The sequence below is a fragment of the Sipha flava genome, unplaced genomic scaffold (assembly GCF_003268045.1).
Source record: "Sipha flava isolate LNK unplaced genomic scaffold, YSA_version1 107_pilon_pilon, whole genome shotgun sequence".
NCBI classification, from domain to species: Eukaryota; Metazoa; Arthropoda; class Insecta; order Hemiptera; family Aphididae; genus Sipha; species Sipha flava.
Window position 1 is genome coordinate 1,668,910 of NW_020271724.1, and position 18,489 is coordinate 1,687,398.

General features: G+C 29.7%; 1 protein-coding gene across 1 annotated transcript; it reads left to right on the forward strand.

The window, feature by feature from the left end:
- Positions 1 to 2,330: 2,330 nt before the first annotated feature.
- On the forward strand, positions 2,331 to 12,252 carry LOC112685958. The gene is made up of 11 exons (XM_025558034.1): positions 2,331 to 2,713; positions 8,679 to 8,811; positions 8,874 to 9,016; positions 9,091 to 9,366; positions 9,429 to 9,523; positions 9,598 to 9,775; positions 10,012 to 10,390; positions 10,475 to 10,647; positions 10,717 to 10,946; positions 11,032 to 11,239; positions 11,907 to 12,252. Exons 1-11 carry the CDS (start codon positions 2,635 to 2,637, stop codon positions 12,101 to 12,103), a joined length of 2,091 nt encoding a protein of 696 aa, XP_025413819.1. The 5' UTR covers positions 2,331 to 2,634; the 3' UTR covers positions 12,104 to 12,252.
- The last annotated feature ends 6,237 nt before the right edge of the window (positions 12,253 to 18,489 follow it).

Genomic DNA, 18,489 nt, shown 5'->3' on the forward strand with positions numbered 1-18,489 from the left:
ATAATAATAATAATAATATTTTATTTGATTTATCGAACTCGTATTAAGACTACCTATTAATTGATAGTGTAATTTATTCTTAAATATATTTTAGTTATAAATATAGTAAATAACTATAATAAAATATAATATTTTCTCCAAACCTCGTTTATTTATTATTTTTATTTTTCGGACTCCAATAGAAATTGCTTTCCGACCTCTGTTAAGTTTATACGATATTAATATTCCATACACGAAAAATTTAACTGTCAGATTTGGGATGACATTCTCATTCCACCAATATGATCGGCAGATTTTAACTGTCAGTACTAAACATATTCTACGTATACACTATCATTCCTGATCTGCCAAATTATCCCGCCTCCTTGAAATATAACGACTCGATTTGTAGCTTTCTGTTCAAAACTGTCAACTTTCCTACAGTAATGAAACATCCCTTAATTTTTCGGTTTGTTAGAAATATTTTTTGCCATTCCATATCTCTTACAGAACGTCTGATAATTACTCTTCGGTTTATATGAACTGGTAACAGTTTCGAAGATTTAAAATTTCCCGCTGAAATAGCGGCCCAAACATTGGGGTATATAATTCCAAAAACTGATGTAACTTTGTATGATATATTAAAATATAAATATATGAAGATTATTAAATGTATGAAGGTAAAATATTTAATAGTTATTATTTGAGTTACCTAAGTAACATTAAACTTTGGTTTAATAAGTTCATAAAATTATTTATCTTGTAAATTGTAAAATGTACATAAGTAACAAATTAAAACATAAATTCTTATTTATTTTAACATAAAAAATAGAAGTTTACAAAAAGAAACTTTTTTTAAACTATACATCGGACAAGAAAAAGTTAAAAATAAAATAAAAGTGCATTAAAATAATTAAATAATATTTTTAATATTATGTACCATTAAAAAAAACTAAAATAAAATAGTCTATTATTTATAAATTATTTAATAAATTCTCTATTATTTAAGATGCTGTTTGTGTACTCCTTACTTTTTAATCGCCATAAACAAATATTTTAAAAATTATTTGGAAATTTGGAAGCAAATAAATCACGCAGAAAGAAAGAAGAAGAAATAAATATTTTGCAATTAATAAATTTTACGAGTAAGACCTTACTCCACTCGGAAAAAGATATAGTAATAAAAAAAAGTGTATAAAAGTAAGAACACATTAAAATGTTAACAGAAAACCGACGACATATCTGGCACATGTATTTACGTTATTTTGCAAACAACAAAAACTGTGGCCGTACTCCTACAAGTCGATTATAATATTTATCTGCCATTAATATCTTTAACGACAACGTTGGATTTTCGGTCCGTAATATTTTTATCCCCTACAGGTTGTATATCAATCAGGCCAATTTAGTTACACGTCGAAGGACATAATTTATGGTAAAACTGTTTATACTGTCATTGTTTGAATACAGGCTTCCTCCCGCGACCAGTGGCGTCCTTAGACCCTTTTATAGTGGAGGAGAAAACTTTTATACACGATCTTACAGTGTACTTTTATGTATTTTCCCAGAATGATATCAATAACAAATAACAAACATTTGAAGAAAAATAAAATCCATAGGGAGGGAACGACTACCCTGTGTACGCCCCCGCTCAATAAGACGTGTTAACATTTTTGTTTACGAATTAATTACCGGCACTACTTTTTTGCTCCGCACGGTCGTCGGCATGAGCGCTGATTCGTTGACGATAAAATGACTATTTAATCCGGAGGCCAGGTAATAATAATGATAATATATTTGACGGTCCACGAGAGGCGAATCGTGTGAGAACAAATCAGCCGCCTGACCTCGGGAAACGAGTGGTGCTGTTTTGTAACTACGTGCTCGGATATTCGGACGATAAGCCAAACGAACGGACGTGACGGACTACGGTCGTGACCGCAAAGTCTTCGGACGTCGACGGCGACGGTGTCAGTTGGGTTTTGCTGGGCTCTCGGGACGTTTACGCGCTTTTCGGGACGTCCGGGACGAAAGGCCGGCGACCAAAGCGTGTACCGGACCCTACTAGAGCGTGCGTCATCGGCACAACACCGACGAGGAAACGACCGGAGGAGCGGGGACCGCGGTGGTCGGCTTCACGCGGCGCCGTTTGTCGATTGATGATTTTCAAGATCGCTTACTGCAGCCGCGGCGACGGCCCTACCCGCTGCGGAACAGCGAAAACAAAAATCCTATCCGACTCGTGATGAACGACAATTAGACGCTGTAACGACAACAATGCACATCGGGTGTATCGGGCGGTGACGTCAAAACCGACGGCGACCACCTCGCGCAAGGTCGCACTGGCACTGTACGTGGGGGGACACGCGGTCGCTGTCATCACCGGCGCGCGCGCTCACCGCGGGCTCGAACTTGGAACGATCGTCGATCGACGCGCGCGTGATACGCTCAAACGATCCACGACACGCGCGCAACACCGTCCACATCGACCACGCACGTCGGGCCGTCGTTACTGTTGCCGAGCACCACGGTCACGCGCCGATCCGTCGTTGCTATTTCGCCGTGCGCTTTATCGCAGCAGCAGCAGCACCAGCGGAAGCCAGTGACGGTCGCTGACGGCCACTGGACGACCACCGCGGACAGTCGCGCGCCGCAATGAAAACCCCCGGGACGCCGCTGATCGCGTTCCACTTGGTCGCGGCCGCGTTGGCCGTCCTCCGGCGATCGGCCCACGGTAAGTACGAGTGTTCGCCGAAAGTTCCGCACGGGCACCTGCGAAACGCTATTCAAGCAGGGACTCGGGGCCGCCGAAAATTACATGTTTGCGTAAGGTTGCGGTCGTCTACCCACATCGTTAGTCATGGTTATAGTTAAGTTATTTAGTTAATCTGTTTTTCGACCCGCGGCTTAACATTAATATTACTTCGACTAAGATCGAGTCTCCGATCTTACGACTTTCCAAGTCCAATGATTAAACCAAACGCAGGGGACGGAGCAGGAGAAAATCACGTGCATGATAAGTTCCAGGATAATTGGTCGGAGAAACGGCAGCTGCGCGGCTCCTGGTTCCGTTCGTCTACAGCCACAGGATATACCAGAGTTGCACCAAAACGTCACAACCCCGACCGGGAGAACAATTCCCCTAATATTTGGTACCCATTCACCGTCACGATATCGCAAGGGTTTGCCGTTAAATCTTAGATCCAAAGAAGGATGTTTTTTTTTTTATATATCAACCCGTTTATTAGGTTGTCTCCAAATCGTCTTTTAATATAGTCTTCTAAGTTTAATTTCGAGTACATAAGACTTCCATACAAAATCTAATAGTACTAGAACTGCTATACGTCCCAGTTGGGCCGAGGAGTACCCATTTTGAGAATGGTGTTCTGGTATGTAATAGGATGTATGTAAGGGAGAGCCAATAGACTTTAATAATGTACCTATGTTTGTATTTTATTAAACTCCAAATTGAAAAAAACATAATAATATTGTTATGATAAAATAAAAAGTTGAATGATTCACTAACGAAATCGTCTAATTCGATTTGTATCGACGAAAACAATTTTTTTGAATAATTTAAAACGCTTGATAACTTTTTCAAAGATAAAAGTGAAGAATGGTATAATGGTATAATATATCACTCGAAGAACGTTGGTTAGATTAGCTTAAAATATTATAATGTGTATCGTAATAATTGTATAATAAAAAAATCAATAAAAGTTATGTCAACAGGAAAAAAATGAAAAAAAAAATTTGTCTTAGTTTTTGCCAAGTAAAATATGGTAACCCTAAATAGAACCGTCTACTTCCATTGCGGTCGACTTGACTTCAATTACGTTTCAGTAATAATTTCCATGCATATTCTCTATCTACACCAATTTTTCACGATACTAACTTTGAAATTTTTAATATTATTGTTAGGTAAAAACAATTTTTTCTTTTTCGAATTCATACATCTCTATGATGGTTTAAAAATTATATAATTATGCTAATAAAAGTGCTGTGTGAAGATATGTAGATTTTAATCTAATGTAAATTAGATTAAATCTAATTTATTGTATTATTAAAATAGATTTAAAGCTAAAAATGTATATTATAAGAACTATAGAAGAAAAGGCAAAAGTACCAAAATAAAAAAGGTATTATTTTCTATTATAAACTATAAATATTAACTTGATAATAAAAATAAATAACATTTATTAATTAATTAATTAACAAATAAAATTTTTTCAATATTCTTTCCGTGTTTGTATCTTATAAATGAACATAACTTTTATAATAGTGACTCTAGAAAATTTAAACGTTCAAAATTACGGTAAAATACAATTAAGAACGTTATTTTGGGTAACACGATTGAGAACGCTTGAGTTTTTTTTTTTTTCAACGTTACCAAATGCAATCGATCGATAATATGAGTACAATAATCTGTTGATATTTATCGGAATTTTAACGGATTAGCTGGATATTAATAGTAACTTAGATACCATATACGAGAAAATAACGGTTAGGCTTTGCAGTCGTCGCACAAACTATTCGTCTATTCGTATTAGATATTTTTATAAGTTCTACATATTTTATAATTTTTATATTAATTTTTTATAATTATTTCATTTTTATACATGTGTATTTCATAATTTTATAAGTACCACATATTTTACAATTTTTTTATACATACAGTATATTCCATAAGTCCCGTATCACTCTTGATATCTCCACGGAAAATCAATTTATTTAAACGCGGTTTTTTTACAATACTTAGTATAGAAATTCTGATTGAATGGCATAAAATTCAAAAATTCAAAAAAAAATTTTTATGCATTAAAAAATTTTCAATTTTTAAGATAGCCATTTTCTTGAGCATATTTTTTAAAACAGTTCAAAAAAAAAATTTAAATTGAATAAAAATTGACCAAGTTAGAGCAAGTTATGTTTTTGAATAATTATAATAATAGTTGTTACCTAAAAAATCACGATTTGCTTGATTTAATCAATCTCGATTAAAACGCTGATTTTTTATGGCAATTTGTAAATATCAAATTATTAGTGGAACTTTTAGAAAATATTAAAATTAAAATTCATATAATACTTTTAAACTTGATTGTTAATAGAAAAAAAAATGATTTTATTACATAAAAACGAAAATAATACATTACATTTTTTTTTTATAAATATTCGAAGTGAGCTCCATTATTTGTAACATAGAGTTGAAGTTTTTGGACCCAAGCGTTTTTAACATTTTCTAATGTCTCAGGTAAAATATTTTAAATATTTTATTCAATTTTGTCACGGAGATCAGGTAATGAACACGACGGGTACACAAGATTTTTCAAATAACCCCATACAAAAGAAATCCATTGGTGTTAAGTCGGGTGACCTAGGTGGCCAAAACACTGGATTATTGAAATGTGAAACAATTCATTTTTTTGTTATAATTATTCAAAAACATAACTTGCTCTAACTTGGTCAATTTTTATTCGATTTTAATTTTTTTTTTTTTTTTTTTTAAACTGTTTTAAAAAATATGCTCAAGAAAATGGCTATCTTAAAAATTAAAAATTCTTAAATGCATAAAAAATTTTTTTTGAATTTTTGAATTTTATGCCATTCAATCAGAATTTCCATACTAAGTATTGTGAAAAAAACTGCGTTTAAATATATTGATTTCTCGTGGAGATATTAATTTTTTATTCATATTATATATAACGTATTATTAGGCGCTTATTTGTATATGATTATAATTATTAGTTTATGACTTTTTTTCAAGAATATTTATTGTATGTATACTGAATTTTTCAAAAACCAAATAAATGATCTAGCGAACTATGACAACGTTGCACATAAATTGTTCTCAATCGTATCGTATTTTGAGTTTTTTTTGGGTCAGCGGTTTGTTCTTTGTTAATTTTAAGTGTTCTCAATCGTTCGATAGCCCAAAATTATTGTCCATTTGATAGTAGGTAGTAACAGTCATTACCAGCACATACCTACATTTATTATCAAGCCATGATGATATTATTATGAATGATGTAAATTCATGATGTTTTCTTTTTCTTTATGAACTTCAAAAAAGTCATTAAAAATATTTACTCTTTCTATTTGTTTTCATGATTTATGTGACATTTTATATATCTCACTACGACAATCTTTGACTTCATATTATTTATTTAATAAACTAATATACCATATATATATATATATATAATTCTAATTTAGATGATAATGTTTCAGTAATCTGTGTGTTGTATACATTCATTTTTTCTAATAGTTATAAATTAAACATAGGTATTTTTAAAAAAATAAATGTATATGAATAAATATTATAGTTTGACACGAATGCATTTTACCAATAGTACTAAGTAAATGTATAAATGTCGTTGTACTTATAACTAGTAATAAGTAATACATATTCAGTGTTCACACGTTATGTTTATGTAAAACATAAAATTTAGTAGGTAACATCACGATTACTATTAATGACCAGATTTACTAGAACATAGATTTTTAAATTATTTTATTTAAATTTTGATATGAGATTTTTTTTTATTTCCTGTTAATTTTAGTTATTAATTCTACTGATAATACATTATTTTTATATTTATGTCACATGAAAAAACTCGAAAACTTTATTAATATAAAGTTTCTCAGGAATTTTAACTTATTTCACTCACAATTTCATAAAGTTTCTTTGATTCTGTGAACATAAGCAAACTTATTACTAATTAATAACTAATATTTTATACTATATTCTTAGAGCTTAATCTAAAATCTTAATATATAAATACGATTCGATTACCTATTCCATTAATTGCATAAATATTAATAAAATATTAATACTAGCAAAATAAATGCACTTACTATTGAAACTATAAACAACAACTATACAAATACTCGTACATAATTAATATGCTGTACAAACAAATCATTAAAGAATCAATTCGTTTAATTTCCAATCTGAATATAAAGAGCCACGATCAGCGGGAGCTTATCATTTATAAAATATAATTGATCATGACACACGGTATTTTATAATACATAGACTCATTGTTTTGACTTGAAACCACCTATATTATACAATATACAACGTGAAAATAATACTCAATTAGGATGACCTCCAAAGTATTTAGGTATACCATACGCTAAAAAAATACATTGTTAAGTCATACATGCATTCGATTTACTTTCAGTATTTTTTTCAACTTCAACAAAATGGAATTTAATTAATTGTAAAAATTTTACTTTAAAAAAAGTAATGTAATATTATTCTTCAAGCTAAACTTTTTTTAAATTTACATGTCTTGGCAGTTTTGGTATTGATAATAAGTTTTTGATGTTGTCTCGTTATTAAATTAGTGTTACAGTGCCTATTATCTTAACACAGACGAACTTCTGGATCACACCCATGTACTCAGCTTCGATTGCTACCTACGTTTTATACATTATATTTTCATGGTATATTTAATAGTTTGTACAACTCGATTGTTGTTGAAATTATTTATACAATTTTACGATTATGTCATATATACTACTCATATAATTCGTAGTCACATAAATATTAAGCAACCTCATCGTAGTATAATATGAATATTAATTTTATATTAAAACAAAGCATATGAATCAGCCATTTCTTGTCTTGTAATAAAATCTGTCATTTTATAAAGTTAATAAATAAATAATAAAAACTAAAATGTAATAATTTAAATAATATATATTTTAATCTACGATCAAGATCAACGCGGATCATTTTCGTTGGTAATGCATGATTATTATTTTTTATCTAGCGATACCTAAATACACAGTAACATACTCATTGGGGATATGATGAGGAAATTATCTAGCTATTGATGTTGTTTTCGTTTCAGTAAACCTTGAATCTATTATGAAAATTATAAAGTAGATAAATATTAACCTTGCAGTTTTAACATATAATTTTATAAAAAAATAATTTAAGAAATACAAATTTTAAGAAAATGTCAAGTATATTTATAAATACTTTTTGAGTTCCAGCGTCAAACTTTATAATTCTGTTTGGACTGATTTAATTCTTATGCAGAAATTATTTTTATCTTCAAAAATAAAGTACTATAATTAATAAATTACTCTATTAACCTTAGTAGTATACATAATAATATACCTAATACGTATATCACGGATATTAACCAAAAGTAAACGAAATATTAAGGTATTATTATAAGTATTATTTCTTTAAAAACTTTAGTACGAAATTATTTAACGCTTTTTAATTTTATATAATATGCGTTTTTGAAAAAAAAATGTTCGTATAACATTGACTACATCCATTTCTATCATTTTAGCTAATATTTTTTTTTTTGTATTAATTTAATATCTAAAATTCTGTGTTTTTATCGCTTTGATTGACAAATGTAACTTTTATATTAAAATATAAATGTGTATATGACTACCACAATCTTTTAGATTCAAAGTCACCTAACAAATTAATAAATTATCAAAATATATTATATTTATATCGAAAATGCATTAATTATACTACTTAGACTTCTTTTGAAAACAGTTTTAAATTTAAATTTACTCAAATCATATTACTCTAATTTAATTTCTAGATTTAAATAAAAAAATCTTACTGAACAAATACAACAATAATTTATTCTAATAAATAATTATAATCGTTTGATAGTGTTGCTTTAATGATATTAAATGAACATTTATTCTACATATTTTAGGCCAAGATTGTCCTGATGGCGTCCCTGTAACTTACGTTAAATATGGTAATGCGGCTCCAAGATCTGTAGTACAGCCAATTTTATTATATGCTAGTACTCCTGGAGTTGCAATTACAGCTGAATGTTACAACAGGTTATACGATTTTTTTTTCTTTTTTATTTATTTTACAATAAGCAAATGCTTTTTAATTATAGATGTAGAAAATCGGTAGATTGTGTTGGCTTTGTAATTGACTACACATCAACGTCATGTTATCGTGTTCCTAATATGGGAAGCTCCACTGATAATATAGTCGATACACCCAATGTGAACTTCTTTAGAAAAGCTTGTCTTCGAGGTCCGTATCTTCATCTAGACTTTATAAAGCTATACTGCACGTCAATATTAACAAGTACAAAACGTTTATCTTAGTTCCAGAATCTTGTAGTCGAAGAGCATGGCCGATTGAGGTCTCTATGGACTATGAAATCACTGGCTATCAATTTTCCGTCTTACCTAATATCGGCGATAAATGGCGATGTGCCCAATTATGTATTGACCAAAACAATTGTAAATCGGCCAATTACTATCGAAAAACTAAGATGTGTTCCTTAAATTCTGAAACTCGCAGAAGTAAACCTACAGCATTCAATCCAAGTCAGAATCAAGTGGAGTACTTGGAAAACGAATGTGCTACTACGTTACCAGGTTTTAAAATATAATTTGAAACATTTAATGGTTATTATATTTCATTATATTTATATTTCTAGTTGCAAATCAAATAAATTCATGCTGGCATGAACCTGTTTACGATAGAACATTACAACAAGTGGATTTACAAGTAGAAAACATTAATATTGAACAAGTGAGAAGTTTTTAAATTATATAGGTTCATCAATAAAAATGGCTAATGGTCGTTTAATATATTGTGTTATGTAGTGCAAAGAAAGATGTGAAACTGAACAATATTTTAGTTGTAGAGGCTATACTTTTAAATGTCCTACAGATGGGTTTGGAGGAACTCTTTGTCTTCTACACGGAGATGATACAAGCACAGCTGGTCCATTAATTCCATCACTTTGTTCCACTTATATGGAAAGAATTACTTGCATTGACTGTAAGACATTAACTTTTATGCTCGAAATTAATTTTTTCTATTGGCTTAAGTTATGAGCGTTGACAATCCTTATAATATTACATTAATATACAATTTAAATATATAACTGTTTTCAATTTTTCCATTTGTCTAAGAATAACAGTCGTGGCATTAAACTATTTACTGCCTGTAGTGTTTTTAATTTTTCAAAGCAAATAAATTTATTATAATACTTGTGTACAAAAATTGAATTTCAGTAAGCGTTTCGTGTAGCGATGACTCTATGCTGGTGTCATTGAGATCCCCAGGTTTCAAAGGTCGAATATTTGTATTAGGAAGACCAGAAGAATGTGGTGTTAATGGTCGTCATACTGATATCACCACAATAACTCTACCAATCGTAGAAAATCATATGCAACGCAACTATTGTGACGTAGTGGTGGCTAAATCAGCTAACACCAACAGAAAATTAGCCACGGCAGTTGTCGTAGTTCAACACCATCCAATAATACAAACTGTTGGCGATAGAGTTACAAAAGTGTCATGTGCTGTTGGTTCTAGTCCTAAAAATTCATTCTTAGGATCTAAGCCACAAAACATCACATTGGATGCCACGTTCGGTGTTGCAGAACCAAGGTATGTAGTTATGATGAGATTTAAAAACAATCGATAGACCAATGCGTTGTAAATTTTTAAACTTTAAGTGAATATTTACTTTAGCATTCACAACACAATATATAACGATGGTGGATATGACCCAAATGGCTTAGTTGGTTCGGCAAATCAAGTGGCCAAGATGCGAATTTTGGAAGTGGGACGAAACATAAAACAGGTATCGGAAGTAAAACTTGGCGATGAACTAGAACTTCGGATTGACGTAAACCAACCTTACAGTGAGAAACTGAGAGCTATGAACTTTATATTATATACTAGGTAATGTTTTCACAATTAAACTATTTTAGATGCAACGCATTTGAGAGCGGGTCACTTAGTTGCTAGTTCTGGAGATGGTCTCGACTCCTTATTGCTTTTAGACTGGAGAGGATGTCCTCCAGAACCATCAACATTCCCAGTTTTGAGATTATCACCACCGAACTCAATGGTTGCCCGATTCAGAGCATTCCGCTTTCCCTCGTCACCTGTACTTCGGTTTAGTCTCATGATGATGTTTTGTGACCAGGCGTGTAAACTAGTAAGTACAATTAGTCAATATTCTACACTGAACTTATATTTCACTTTCAAATTTCTTAATATTTTTTTTTTACTTTTTTGTACAGAGTGATTGCGGAAACGGACAAGTGTCTTATGGTCGAAGAAAACGCGATGTACCCCCAACAAAAACCAATACAAAGGAAGTTCCATTACAGCTAGCAATTGTAGTACGGTCCCTCGAAGAACAAGAAGAAATTATAGCTAGTCAAAGTCAACTTAGCAGTAGTAATAATAATAATAATGAAAGGTCATCAAGAAGATTAGAAATTCCAGGTTTGATTCAAATTTTAATTTTAATTTAGCTAACATGAAGCTAAAGCACTCTAATTATATTATTTTTATCATGTATTAATTCTTAATTTAATTTTTACGCTTTAACAATTATATTAATAGAAATGTGTAGAAAATTTCTCAAGAAATTCGATACATGGGCATAAACTTAATCATCGGTCGTTGGACATATTTTCTCTCTTCTGTTTAACAGTCCATGAGTGAACATTTTTACTCCATTATATGAATTTAATAGAAATCTAGATTCCGCTTAATACATAACTCGGAAAGGCAGTATTTGTTAAGTTTATTTATAATTATACATTAAGTTTTTACTATATATGACAAAAAATCAGTTTTAAATTTAAAATGCAATAAATATGATATTACGAATGATTCTAGTGTATTCAGTAGTTCTAATAACTTTTTTTTATAGTCATATATATGTATGATTTTAGCATCTGGCTATAGTAAAGTCAGTAATAAAATTTCCAATATTTTAGTATTTTGAACTTTTCACATTTTTTTATTATTTATATTATAGTATTTTAAATATTTCGGACTTCAAATGATATTCAATATATTTATTAGGTTTTAGTATCTAATTACTTTTAACTGGTATTGAATAAATTAAATGTACTGTTTTAAAGCTCTAATTTTTTTTATACAGTGATTCGTAACAATGAATGGTGCATCACTTGGCCGACTGGATTAGCAATCGTTATAGTTCTACTCACTATGCAGACAATGATTGTAATGGGTTGTTGGTCATTTTTTCGACGTTCAAATCAGAAATCCATTAACGATCGCGTGACTTTAAACTCTGACTTTCAACCAAGACATGTCACTTGGGCTGATCATCAATAACTTCTATTGAACACTGTTTTGTTAATACAACATTTACCATTTATTGAATATATATATATATTTAACTTACTAACTTAATGTACAAATTATTTTATATCTAAAAAAAATATTTATCAGAATGATGTACTTAATTAAAGGTTATTTTCATATTACCTCTTATAATTTATGTATTTATAATTTACAATAAGCATATTTTGAATATTATCAATATCAATAAATCTATCAGTTGATTAAGACATAATTTTATTAATAATTATAGCATAATATAAGATATAAAGTACTACCGAATAATGATTTAACATAATTAAACCACGATTTACACTTGGTTTCTACAAATAATATTAATTATTTTTATATTTATTTATAGGTTATATGATTATAAATTATTTATATTGTAATTAGTCTTAAAATAAAGTATTTTTAAGTATTTACGAATTTTAAATACCTGTTAAAAATCTTAAAAAATTAAAAGCTTCTTTAAATAATTATTAAAATCATATAAATTTATCTTACCTCAACATTTTACAATTTTAATACAATTTATTATTTATCATTTATCCACAATCGTGTTATAAAAAAAAAGTTGAAAAATTTAATTTTAAAATTATATTTTTTTTTCCAATAATTTTCAGATGAACAGGCCAACGAAATCCAAAAACAAATTAAAAGTTAAAGAATATGATAACTTATCGTGTACAGCTGATAGAATAATACAATAAGTGCAGTCTTATAATTTACTAAGAAGTCAAAATATTACAACAATATTTGTTCATGCACAAACTTTTTCTTTGTAAAATATAATTCTTTACTTTTTCATACTTACGAAAATAATAAAAAATATAATTTGTCAAAAGTATTACAAAACAATATAAGTTAAGTACAAAAAACAATAACCCAAAAAAATATTTAATTTGTCATAATTTGTGTAAATACCGAGCACAAATATAAATTAGGTACCTTATGCCATTGATTACCTACTAATATACTTACTAATATATTTAATTATATTTATTCATTTATAAAATAGGTACTATATAATAGGGTTATCATATTTTATTTAGTAAATACAGGGACTTTTTTTTTTCGTTTCCCTATTGACATAACTTTTATTGATTTTTTTGATTATACAATTATTACAACACACATTATAATATTTTAAGCTAACCTAATCAACGATCTTCAATTGATATATAATGCCATTTTTCACTTTGTTCTTTGAAATAGTTATCAAACATTTAAATTATACAAAAAAAAAGCTTTTCGTTGATACAAATCGAATTACACAATTTCGTCAGTGAATTATTCAACTTTTTATTTTATCATAACAGTATTATGTTTTTCAACTTGGATTTTAATAAAATACAAACATAAGTACATTATTGAAGTCTTATTCCGAAATAATTGGTTGTCCCATTACATACATTATCAGGATACCAGGACACCATACTCAAAATCGGTACTCTCCCGGCCTAACCAAGAAGTATGGCAACCCTACTATGAAAAGTTTATCAATTATGTGATTGTTCATACAATGACTTCAATTAACATATTATTACAATGCTCGCATAATTGTGTGTACATATGATTATGCTAATAATGACATATAAACATATATGAATTATCATAGTTTGCAATGTTGTTGGTAAAAACTCATTCATAGGGGTATACAAAATTTTTTAAGATAATGTCGATGTACCTAAATATATGGTTTCAATAAATATTTCAATTTAATTGTTAATATGATTATGTATTAGATTCTGATTATTTTACTACTGCTTGGGTTTTCCGTTTACTATATATTATATTTTAAATTAAAAAAACAACCATCAATTATATTTTATATTTATTTTTAATATTCAAAAGTAATTAACAATCTGTATCCATACTAGACACAATAAGAAAATATGATAAAGGTTAACATATCATGAGGTTTTATTGAAAGAAGCCACCCATTGATAGCACTATCTACTAACTTGATAATTATTTATTTTTATTTATTTATTTTTTTTTTTTTTTTTTTAATTATTTTTAATTTAATTTAATATATAATATATAATTTATTTAATTTAAGAGATCTCTAGACCACTTACGCTTCAGACGTCTCGGAGGATTTCCAGGTATTGTGGGAGTGGCCAAGTTTTTTATTAATTGATTAGGGTGATTATTTAGACGGTAATAGAATCTTTTGTAAAAGATTTTAGCTTCATCATTTATTTTATTAAGTTTCAAGTCGGTGTGTAGTGTATGATTTGACACATAAGGTGGAGCATTCGTTAGTTTTCTAAGCACGATATTTTGAAAGGTTTGGATTTTCAAAATATTTGTCTTTTTCGCATTGCCCCAAAGCTGAAGGCCGTAGGTCCAAAGTGGTTTCAATAGTGTTTTATATATAAACAGTTTAGTTCTAAGAGAGGTGTGATTATCATTGGATAATAATGGTTTAAGTAATCGAAGACGATGATTCAATGCTAATCTTTTGGTTCTGATATGATGAGCCCACGTTAATCTTTGGTCTAACGTAAGGCCGAGGTATTTGATTTTTGGAGAGTAGGGAATTGGAATTCCATATAGGACAACACCAGGACAAGGAGTATGTCTTAGGGTAAAGGTTGTGTGGACGGATTTATTCTGGTTAACTTTAAACCGCCATTTTGTAAACCATTTTTCCATAGCATTAAGGTGAGTTTGAAGATTTATTGACGCTAAGATTGGATTTTTGTTAATGGATATTAGTGCTTTGTCATCAGCAAAGTCAGCTACAGATGTGTTGGGGGTAATAGGTTGATCAGATGCAAAGATGTTATAGAGAATTGGAGATAGGATTCCACCTTGAGGCACACCAGCATTTATAGAAGCTAGATCAGATAGAGCGGAACCGTGGCGAACTTGAAAAAATCGATCCGTTAGATAGGATTTGATAAGTAAATAGTAAGTGGGTGGAAGGAATTTCTTAAGTTTATATAAAAGGCCATCGTGCCACACCCTATCGAAGGCTTGTGCGATGTCTAGGAACACACAGTTGCAATAAAGTTTTTTTTCCAGGGAATACGAAATAGCATCTACGACTCTGTGCACTTGGTGTGTGGTTGAGTGAGACGCCCGAAAGCCGAATTGAGTATTTGGAAGGATATTCTTTTGAGTAATGATAGGTATAATACGTTTCAGAATTAATCGTTCAAGTATTTTAGCGAAAAATGGGAGAAGGCTAATTGGTCGATGTGACGATGGAATGTCCGGCGGTTTATTTGGTTTAGGGAACAAGATTATAGTGGAGAATTTCCAAAGTAGAGGAAAATAAGAAAGTCTAAGTGAAGCATTAAATATGTGAGTGATATGAACGATAGCTCTAGTTGGAAGGGATCTGGCTACTTCCGCAGTAATGCGATCATCAATTATATAAATAATTTTTTAGTGAATTATTGCTTCATAATATTATATTCCACTAAAGAATTATTTTTGTTTCGAAATCTTTGGTTGATGGTTCTTACATCAAATTTAGTTGTCCATGTTTATTCAATGTACTTATTTTAAATGTTATACACACTTTATTATACTCATATTGTACATAGCTAACCAATGTAATAACAATATTTAATAAAACACTGACAAGCACGAAATTATAAATATATTCTCCCAAAATTACGTTATACAATTTAAAATGGGTAAACAGAAATATTTTGAAATAAATGTTCAGTTTCCCACGTAAAAACGAGTATAACTACAAACTGCAGTGTTCAATAAGGTCACTGATCAGTGTTTTCAGTAAATATAATAGGTACCATTAATTATACAATATAAATACTGCAATCAATGACGTGCTTAAGAGAAAGGGGATTATCCTGTAGAGAGCCGACTTCGAAAATTTGACTCCCAGCGATTTAACGACGAGTTCTACCTTTGTTGTGTTTAAATAACGCATGGTTATCTAATCCATTGTCGATCTATCTAGTACTATAAAAAGGAATAATTATCACAGAGTGAAGAAAAATATTTTACATACCGATGAATCAAGGCAATTAGAGGATGCGATAGATCAGAATGTATGGAGCAGCGCCGCATTTAGGGGAGGGGCACTGGCTACAACTGCTCCGGGCGTCAGTTTTTTGAAGGCCCCAACATTTTGTGGTCGGAAATTTGCTCACTTGTGAATTATTGAACTATTAAAATTATTTTGAAATTATTATTATTTTTTTGTTTTTAAAAACAATATCATAAATTAATGTTAATGTATTATACTGTTTGGAATATAGCTATCAGCGGTTCAGAATATTAAATTATACCTAATATTAGTTCCCAAATTTGTTGTGATAATATCAATAAATATAAGTTATTTATAATAATACGGCGTATTATGTTATCGCGTGCGGCATGCCTACTACACAAAAATAGCATTGATTTTAAAATACTTAAAAGTTCATGAGGATCTATCTCCTATATTTTCCGTGGGTAGACCCCTTAGAGGGACGCTAATTTTTTTATTTGCGCCGGGGCGCAAAATGTCTAAATGCGACACTGGTATGGAGAGACTTGGTTAAAGCGTAAAAAGCCTCAATGGCCTATAAGACGTCGTATACTTTCAAAATTATTTTGAAAATTCACGGGTATACTAAATATACTTTCAAGTTTTAAGCACATCTCGAACAAGTACTAAATATAATTAATTTTACAGGTTTTCATTTTGGCCTTATTTTATAATAGACATTAAAGCGTAGTTTACACGATGCTGATTTACTAGCAACTAGTAAGCTAGTTCACTATATGATAGTAAAATAGCATTTTCTAGTTAAGTGTGCTAGTAAACTAGCAAACTATTTTAATAGCAAACTAGTTTGCGAGTTAAGTTGAAATATATAAACTTTACTAGCAAACTAGCGCGCTTTTTTATCTGATACGAGTAAAAATAGTACCACGTAATAGGGCACTAGTTGTTTATTTTGTACTAGTAGCTTGTATTTCCCCGACAGTGTGTGTGAAAACATTAAAAACGATACCGAATATTCATTATTCAGTTATTATTCAGATATTATAATAATTTTTAATTATTTATTGTTTCTGTTAATTTTCTTTTTAAATATATTATTATTAACAAATTCATAATGAGTCATTTTAAAGCGAAGTGGAACAATGATGATATTTTCCAATTTCTTGGTACTTCACGATGACCAATCATGAGGCTATATGTGGTACTGACTACTGGTACTAGTGGTACTTATACTACTAGTAACTACTAGTATTTGAATATCATGTATATGAAATAATTATTTTACTATTTACTAGTGAGATAGTAAGATAGTATGGTGTTTCACTAGTCGTTAGTAAACTAGCATCGTGTAAACTACGTTAAAGTTTCTCTCGGACGATTAGTGTATTATTAGGAATTAATTGTTATCGGTACACTATACACTGTATAGTATACAGGTTTATTTATGATGTACCAATTCGTTTAAATTTTTTAATATAAAGTCTACTTCTTTAAAAATATAAATGTATAAATCTATGGTAATTCTGATGGCAGAAGCTGATATGTAGATTTTTTAAACATTCGGAAAAACGAGTTTAAAGGTTTAGAATAGAATAAAAAATAAAATTTGGTATGAAATGCATTAATTTTTTTATAATTGTAATAAATAACCTTAACACATAAAAGACATATCATACTTTGCTACCATTTGAAACATGATATTTATCAACTATTTATATGATAATCCAAAAACAACAAAAAATGACATATCAGCTTTTGCCATCATACCACAGAAATGTAATATTTTTTTTTATATTTACAACTCTTTCCCACCACCGCCGTCTAATTACGTAACTGGACCGATATAAATAGGCTAAAGATAATATATATATAAATAATGAATCATGTAAGGAAATCTAAAGCAGCACATATTAATTTTAATGTTGTAAGTTATCGGAACCGAATTTTTAAATTTTGAAATAACCGGAATCGAACCGGAACCTATACTTAAAATGAAAAATATCGGGTTTCATAAAAACTATCCATTTCATTTATTCTTAAAATATTGAATTTTTAGTTTAATTCTTACTTTTATAATATATTACAATAAAAGTAGGGAATACCCATTGATAAGCATCGATCGACGTATGGCCATACTGGTGGTGATGTAAAGCTTCGTGGTAATACGTGGTATTATGAAAACGGCTCTGAATCTAATAATAGTATTTCTGTTTATTGAATTATTGTTGTATTTATATTTCTTGTGAATATGACGTGATTGAGTTCTTATATTATACAAGTGGTTTTAAATGATACATTTTGAAAAATTGTTTTCTTATTTATTGATATTAGTAAAATTAATGTATGAATCACGATTTTGAAAATGATGCCTCGACTTATGTGTCTTTCATTGCTTGCTTTTAAC

Excerpts from the sequence above, each read along its gene's own strand:
- LOC112685958 (XM_025558034.1), top strand. The coding sequence starts at position 2,635 with ATGAAAACCCCCGGGACGCCGCTGATCGCGTTCCACTTGGTCGCGGCC. Across the intron at positions 2,714-8,678 it reads CCTCCGGCGATCGGCCCACG|GCCAAGATTGTCCTGATGGC; the intron begins GTAAGTACGAGT and ends TACATATTTTAG. Across the intron at positions 8,812-8,873 it reads ACAGCTGAATGTTACAACAG|ATGTAGAAAATCGGTAGATT; the intron begins GTTATACGATTT and ends TTTTAATTATAG.